Source organism: Diuraphis noxia, unplaced genomic scaffold, assembly GCF_037042655.1.
Source record: "Diuraphis noxia isolate RWA-SAM2 unplaced genomic scaffold, SU_Dnox_SAM2 contig0003, whole genome shotgun sequence".
Classification (NCBI taxonomy): domain Eukaryota; kingdom Metazoa; phylum Arthropoda; class Insecta; order Hemiptera; family Aphididae; genus Diuraphis; species Diuraphis noxia.
Genome location: NW_028301713.1, coordinates 53,823,536 through 53,832,394, shown reverse-complemented (window position 1 = coordinate 53,832,394; position 8,859 = coordinate 53,823,536). Strand labels below are relative to the sequence as shown.

Here is an 8,859-nt window from a genome sequence, read left to right as displayed (position 1 = left end):
TAATACTAATATGTAAAACTATTTGTTTTTAATTTTTTTTTTTTTTTTTCATTGATCTTTATAGCTTCGGTGACATGGGCCATTAGTTTTATACATAATTTACATTATACTATTACTTACAACTTACATGTTTTAGCTAGGTGACAATTTAATTACAATAATAAGGGCTGTTGGTCTGAAAAAAATAGAATCGTTTTACCCTTAGGTAATAGGAACTTATCATGAAAATAATATCGTCAGATACTATAGAAGTTTGAGTAATAAGCGACGCTTATTCAAGTAAAAAATAACACGCTATATATAATATACGTATAATTTTATTACAAAAATCAATATCTAATTAATAATACATAATTAAAATCGATCGCAAATGTATGTAGAAAATAAATTTTCCATTGCATACTTCCGTAGAATGAAGAAGGGTAAACAACAAATAACAAATCAAAGTTAAAAAAAAAAATGAATTTAAATGAAAGTGAAAATAAATAATGACAGCAGTTATACAGATTAACAGTTATGTAACTTAAGTATAAGCGGGTGATACGACGAATCGCGATACATGGACGATTGTTCGTAAACACGCGGTATACTACGTGCTGATAGAATCACGATTGAGCTATATTGGACATTTACTTAATTTTGTTGTAAGCTGGTTCCGGTGTGGACGGCTGAGTGGCGAGGAATTGGAGCAACTTGGCGATTGCTGGCGGTAATGGTGGTGGTGTGGGCAGATGGTCGCCGACCGGCACGAATCCTTGGGGACCGGCCACGTATTTGACGCTGATTGGAGTACCGTCCGGAGCTGTGTAAGAGTAGCCACCTTCGACATTCAGGGCTGATTGGCTAGGATCTTGAGCCGGTTGCACGTAACCACTTTCTTGGGCTTGGATACCATTGCCAGTTTCGTATCTGTTAAAATATTAATTTTTTTTTTTGTAGAACTATAATATAATATTGTTTCCGTATATACCAATAAAATAAAATGATAGTTAAACTGTTAACCGGCTTAAACATTTATGTTTTCCGGGATAACAGACTGTGAAATATATATGAATTATAGTGTTATCTTAAACAGTTTATCAGATATGTTGAATACAGCGAACAGTGAAATTACGACTTAATATAGACAAGGTCATCGAAATTGAAGACAATCCCAAAGGGAAACTGTCTACAAACTGACTAGTTATTTCATTAATTAATTCATTAGAAGAACAGCGGGTGCCAAGGTGCCCAAGTTCTACTACCTATTTCTTATCCTAGTATGTATCGTAATGTTGAATATCTTGTTTAATCATTTTTAGTTTATTAAAACGTATTTCCAGCCAATTATTTATTGAACTAATGAAGCAATGATATTTTTGGATTAATAATTTTTACTAGATATCACAAATAAAAAGGGAAAATTATTATACACTATGAAATAATTTTAAGCTCTATTCGTGTAAAGGAACACTAACCATAAATCGAATGTTTTTCGCCCCGGAAAAAACAATGAAAATGAAATCGCATTTTTTTTTATACTTGTTATACTATCAATTACAATTAATATAAATAAATGCTTAGTATATTTTAATATGCCACTCATTTCTCATATGGTGTTATATATGATTCAAACCAACTGTATAATATTATACATAGATTAGTTCTGTACTGCATGGTAATATTGGAAACTGATATTATATTATATTATTAAGTAAGTATCTTTCAGTCCATTATCAGAAATGTTAAGATCAAATTGTTGGATTTTACAGAATCATATAATTCAAATTAATAATATACCCATATTTTTATATTTATATACTTATATTTACGATACTTCATTCAGAAACGTTGTACAACCTTGAGTTGAATTACGGTTCAACACACATTGATGCAACTGGAATGTTTTTAATGCATTCATAAGCGAGAGTATAATTTCCGGAGGTATGTTATTACGTTTTATGTTCTGGATATATTTGTTACCGTTTACCGGTGTTTTGTTACATCATTGTTACAATAACAATGGCCTCAATCAAAGTGGGTGGCCGAATCAACGAAAGCATCTACTTAAAGAGACTATACGCCAAAAAGCGCTGGCCGAGTTTTTGAGGTCAACGAAATTAAACCCATTTGTATGCAATACGATGATTAGTGCAATCTCCCGTGAGATACAATGACACGCCTCGGGTTTAATACGTAACACTCACTTCCCAGTCAACAAATAATTGTTCTTTAGATAAATCCAATTATTATTGAATTGAAAATATAATTTATTATTTAATATCGTAAAAAATTGTATTTATAATTAAGAATATCAATAATTTTAGTGGTATTGAAATCATATGAAACGTATTTTGAAGATAATGATGCAACGGTATATGTATATGTTATTATTCTATATAATATATGACCAGATATTAAGGTTACACTACAATCCTTGTAATATTTTATTTTAGGAAAATTATGGATTCATATAAATAATAAATTTACCAAACGATTTGGTACACATTATACAAATATTATTAATTAGCAGCAGGTGGAGTATTAGGTTGAACAGATTATCGTAACATATAATTTGTATTTATTCATTTGATTTTGAAGTTACAATGAATCATCCAATATAGTATCATGGTCAAGTGTCAAGTCAAGATAGCTAGATTCTTCAATTAAGTACGATTAGTTAAAACACGTTGTTTTGATTTAAATAAAAATTATTCATACATCGATTAGTGGCTTGCGTAGTCACTTGATTAAGTTTTTGAGCACTAATGTATTTTGAATGACGTCTCATTAATTTTCATCATTTAATAGAGGTACACACATCTCGTGATAACCGTCATATAGCATGCAATTCGTATATTGTTTCACGGTCGTTAAATCAATGTGAGAATCGATTAGTCCTTGCTGGTTACCACATCGACAATGTATTGTGACCTGACCGCGGCACTATCGGATAACGGATCCACGAATATTCGTGATAAGTTATCAACCAAGTAGGTGTGTTTGATTCACGATCCGAATCATTTGCAAATTGGCGCACTGACGGCGCTGTTCGGAGAAACGTGTGCAAGCAGATGGCGACTTGCCTGGTGGGTCATCCGATTGACGGACCGACGGCGGTGATTGGGTCAAACAGCTTCGGGTCAAACCCCGAAGACTTTCTCGTCCTCATAATATTATACTTTTTGCAAACATACAGCTGATACATACATACATATATGTATTATAAACACTAAATATATACGAGTATTCTATTATTATAATTATTATTGTTGTTGTTGCTGTTGTTGTTGTTATTATTGTTATCCATACACTTCTTTCGCTTTCTGTAATTGTGTAACGAGACAGAGTTAAGTAAGATTATTATAACCCATGATTGAGCACAAAAACCAAACCATCGTCGTCCGTCGCGTCTCGACTTATCATTATAATATAGATAGGAGATCTAAACAATTATTTTCCGGACGAGTTTCAGTTATTGTGGTCAGATGTTCTACAAAAAATAATTATGTTTGTGCATTTTTTATTGTTGTGTTTTTTTAATAGCAAACTACTTATTGCAAAAAAATAAAAATAAATAACGAAACGTTAAAATATATTATAGATCCATTTTCGAATATCGTGATGGACATAGAAATTCTCTTTTCTTTTTTTAATCCAAAAAGTAATAAAATATTGAATTAAAATCACGTTATTCAGGTATAGCTAAAGAATACAAAATTCTCAGCATTCCCGGCTATTACTATCAAAGTGTATACAGTGTTAATGACTTGCTACAATGGAGTACATTATTTTATAATAACATAATTTTGGATAAATATCAATCTCTCAATACAATGTTGTACTAGACAAGAAATATCTACAAATAATATTGCACTTACATTTAGAATTTTTTTTTTTGTTCTCAGTTTAAATTCTCAAAATAAATTACTTTACAAATATTTATTACGTTATAATACAAGTGATTAATACTCAATCAATAAATATAAAATTATTTTTAATAGGCATCATAAAATCAGTATTATTATAGACTGTATGAAATATAATAGATTTATACTGAAAGTTCTAAATAAAAAATAAAAAATAGACTGTATACAACAGTAGTTAATCACACAAATCTGTCTTAAGTTTATTGTAGAGTACACTGTTAGCAAAAGAAAATGTATGAAACATTAGTTGCTTAAAACTTGCTTTTCTCAATTAGTGATTAGTAATACAAACGATGAGTGGCTAAAATATGGCTAATGCTAAGAATTTATTAAAAATTTATTATTTTTCATAGTAATTATTAAAAATCTACAGCAGAAGAGTGGTTGTTAGATAAGTTAGAACAAAAGTGTAATAATTATTAAATAATATAATTTTGATTGATATTCCAAAGCATTTAAACTACGCTTGAACTTACGCTTTAAATTGTTATTAAAACTATAGAATTTATAACGTTTTATTACAATTATTGTATTAAAATATTAAACATTATTTAATACGATAAAAATGTATATAAATAATATAAGAACAAGTTTATAGTATAGTCAATTAACCATTCGTATGGTGTTATATTGCTTCAGTTAACCTGTAATTTTACGTTTTACTATTATTAGAAGTACCTATGAATTCGAAACACGAACTCAAATAATAATGTCACATTTTATTTATCAACACATATTTCATATTATGCAACGTAATATGTACAAGTTTGTCAGCAAAAGAAATTTTAAAAAAAAATAGTAATTTTATGCACAGCGAGTTATGTCCATAATAGGCATTTCGCATCTCAACGCCTACACTAAAATGATATTCCAGTTTATATAAATTATGCACGATTAAATTTAGATTTATAAATAGATTGTTTAAAATTATCAAACTATAATAAATTGCAATAAATACTTAAATTTTTAACGATTATTTTAGCTGACTAGTGTTGAAAAATAATAAAGCTAATAACTAAACTAAAACTTCCCGGGTACTTATAATTTTACCAGTTTATTAATTTTAATAATATATTGAAGAGTTTGTATAAAATGTTACTAAAAAAGTCATATAGAATTATTTAACTATTTTAGTGTAAAATGAATTATTCCAACAAACATATTACATACTTGAGTTTTTATTTCAAATAGGTAATTTATATAACTTTATGTTAAGATCGAAATTTATTTAAAATTGATGTTTAAGTAATAGATTATGCGATGATTATTGTACTAGAAAATCATTTGATTTATCAGATAATATTCTATCAATTCAAAATAATTTATGTTGGTAAAAATATAATTATCTAATCTTAATACAATATGTTATGTAATAATTTTGAATTTTACAAAATATTGTTTGAAATTAACTTATGAAAATTATAAATTATAAATTATTCGTATGATGTTTAAATAATTAATGACTTCAAGTCGTAAGATCTTGTAAAAAAATCAAACACAAAATCGATAAAACATGCCTACTATATAACTACAAAATAACCTATTAGTTGCAATATTTATTCAAGTATTAAAAATTAAATCGCTATGAAAATAAAGGAAATATAACATAATTAATATTTCGTGTACACCGGTGGCCTTAAATTGCCTATTCAATGCGCCGGCCATTCGTTAATAATTCTGATACCGGATTTTACTAAGTATTTAATTTAACATTATTTAAATATTTAACTCGTGACTATCTTTTTTTTTATACAAATCTTACTGAAATATTACAACTGACTGCAGTAATCATAAAAAAATTGAGATTTATGATTTATTAACACACGATTATATGAACGATTGTATTTTTTATTTTGTCACCCAATTAAAATAAATACATTTATTTTAACATAAAAATTTAAATTTGTAAATAAATGATATGTTATGAAGATAATTATATCATGACAATAATGTTTAAACTATATATGTATACTCGTAAAATATATTAACATAGTATCAATGCATATAACAATACCTATAATAAGAATTTTTTATAAAAAAGCCCAATTTAACATAATGGATTATATTTTTTTTCGAATTTTAACAAATTGTCTCATCACCTATAATTGCGATAAACGTACGCGCGTGCATTCATACATGTTCAGGAAGACTTTGTTGGAAATACAGTGAAGGATCAAGGCCGATACGTTGTTCAAGGATATCGAAACAGCTAGTGTGTCTATCGTATTATTATGGCGCGTGTGCGAAGGACGTGACGAACAGACACGATACGATAAATCGTTTTAATGTGAGCCAATAGCGAAAAAGAAAAGATAAAAATACAGAGAGCGACTACCGATTGATAGTAAAAAGCAGCATCCGACCAAGCGACGAGAAACGCCATGTCCCAGATAATTTGACCGTTGACACCAGGCCGTCATGGTCGTGTTCAACGTGTGCCAGTTATATCATCGCCGATCCAACGGGTGTTTAACGTATCTGCCTACCCGACAATTACGACTTGTATTGTTATTGTTTTTACGCATTCCCTGTCCTATTGATTAAATTATAGTTGTCAGACTTTTTATTTTTAACGTTGTTGCGGGCTATGACAAAAAAATAAAAATAAAAATAACTCCGTGCGTTAGTTACGACGACAACCTACTAGCGTAGTCGTTGTTAACAACGATGACTTTCAATGTGAGATTATTGATAATGAATAACGTCGTCGTCGTGTTCACATAACATATTATAACTATGTTGTATTATGCAGTCGAAGTTATGTCATCACGCGTCTCCCTTGTTAAAATGTTAGGGACAGCGGCAGCGGTCATCCTACCGGGTCAAAAGCCACAAGGAGTCGTTTACGACACATTGGGTCAAGGAGTAGTGTGGTGAGTATATTATGGATATTACTGATGCAATACCAGTTTGAAATTTCATTCGTAGGTATTTTTATTTTATTAGTATTTTTAAGTACTTTGGTAATATGAATACGTTTGGGTTTCGTTGCCAACAAAACGTATCTTTTTATTATAGGTCTCGTATGGGATATAGCACAACTGGATATTAACGTCATGATGTGATAGTATAATTTACTAAATGAAATACAGCATTCCATGACGCATTTAATTTATCCACAAGATTTTGTGTTTTTTCTTTGTTGTCAAAAAGATTATTTCTGAAATATGTCTTATGCAACTCAATTAACTTAAAAAAAATGCAAGAAATCACTTACAGAAGGTAATACAATCGTATATAACCTATAATATCCAAATCTTTTTTAAAAACAAAATTCAGACTTGTGATCGATTTTATGTTCAATTTTAAAGTTTTAAATATTAATTTGTAGAATATGTATTTGGCAAAAAAGTGATAAAAATCAAAAACAAATTTTATACATCCAAAAATACTAGTCAATGATTGATAACAATCAACATTCAACCGAGAGATCGCGAGAAAAATATTAGATGTGCTTAAGATTTAGGAGCTAAAATAAACTCTTTTCATTTTGTATTTTAACTATACTTACGCCCATTTATAAGATCCATCAAAATTAACTCCATCATTTTCATATCGGACGATGGGAATAGGAGTTGTGGGTTGATACTGTTGACAGCTGACTAGACCGACCAGCATACAGCTTACTACTGCGATTGCCTAAAAAATTAATTCATGCATAAATAAATTTATAATTATAAGACTGAATTTAATTATAATAATTGAGTTTGTACACAAAGAAGGAAGTAAAATATTTTTTTTAAGAATTACACTTTTTAATATGAACAATTATAACCTATTTTTAATGCTACATATTAATATATTAAAATTATATTATTTTGTATTAATTACAACTCGTACATAAAAAACTAAAGATGAACTATATCTATGAAAGCTAAAAATAAATCGATGACGGTGACATAGGTTTCTATCTGTTGCCGTCGGTGATCACTGCTCAGCAATTACGGAATGAAATGCGTATGACTATTTTTAAAGTAGTTTAAAATTATAAGACTAATATTTTACTCTTATAGGCTACAAATAACAAACAATATTCAAATATTTGAAAACCTTGTGTTCTACGTCTTTATATGAAAGGTAATATTCAAATTAAAAAAATTTAACTGTTGTATGTTGTGTGGACATCCATGTGCAATATTATTCAATGTTATTATAAAGGTCTTAGTGTCTACGTTTTAGATTTATGAAAAATCTAAACATCTGATTGAAACGGATTTTGGGGTATGTGTACGAGTGGTATTTTAAAGAAGAAAAACTATTTGTTTCTATGATAGAACGAATACCTACGCTTTTGCATATAAAATGAAGTCGGTATGATACTATATTAGAGTAATATTGAAAACGACGAATACGAAAACTTCGCACAGATTTCCCTGACCAATAAACAAGCTCTCGGATCTGTCATATTACGATTCCGTAATATATAATAATGAAACTAGCATATACGAAGGTGTCGAGAATCGAGATGTGACTATTATAATACAGGTACGTACCAATTTCATGATGGCTTCTCGTGTGTGGCTGACGACGAGGATATCAAATAATAATAATATTATTATAATAATTCGTACGGAGCGGATGTATTGTTCCGCTTAGTCGTTGAGACGCGTAGATATTGTGCTTGGGTACTTTCGCTGTCGAACACGATTCGCACCGTTCTTTGTAGGATGATGTCCACGTTTTTCGTCGATACCACCGACCGCCGTTGTATTTATATGCGACCGCAGACGCACAGGCGGCGTGCCTCCCCCTACTTTGGCAACGATGGGGGGCGCCCCGAGGGTATGCATGGTGCGCATTATAGGCATATTATAACTACTACTATATACGCGTTAGGATGACCTTTTTCCTGCACCAGCAATCCCCCTTATCAATCAAGCTAAATCGCGTTATCACGCAATAATAATATAATATTTATGTACCTATACGCACTTCACCCACCACGCCGTCA

At 29.9% G+C, this 8,859-nt stretch overlaps 1 protein-coding gene across 1 annotated transcript; it reads right to left on the bottom strand.

The window, feature by feature from the left end:
- Positions 1 to 299: 299 nt before the first annotated feature.
- On the bottom strand, positions 300 to 8,596 carry LOC107173677 (endocuticle structural glycoprotein SgAbd-4-like). The gene is made up of 3 exons (XM_015524308.2): positions 8,402 to 8,596; positions 7,420 to 7,547; positions 300 to 909 (listed from the first exon to the last, which is right to left on the bottom strand). The coding sequence occupies exons 1-3, from the start codon at positions 8,408 to 8,410 to the stop codon at positions 630 to 632; spliced, it is 417 nt and encodes a 138-aa protein (XP_015379794.1). The 5' UTR covers positions 8,411 to 8,596; the 3' UTR covers positions 300 to 629.
- Between the last annotated feature and the right edge of the window lie 263 nt (positions 8,597 to 8,859).

Excerpts from the sequence above, each read along its gene's own strand:
- LOC107173677 (XM_015524308.2), bottom strand. Across the intron at positions 910-7,419 it reads GATGGATCTTATAAATGGGC|ATACGAAACTGGCAATGGTA; the intron begins GTAAGTATAGTT and ends ATATTTTAACAG.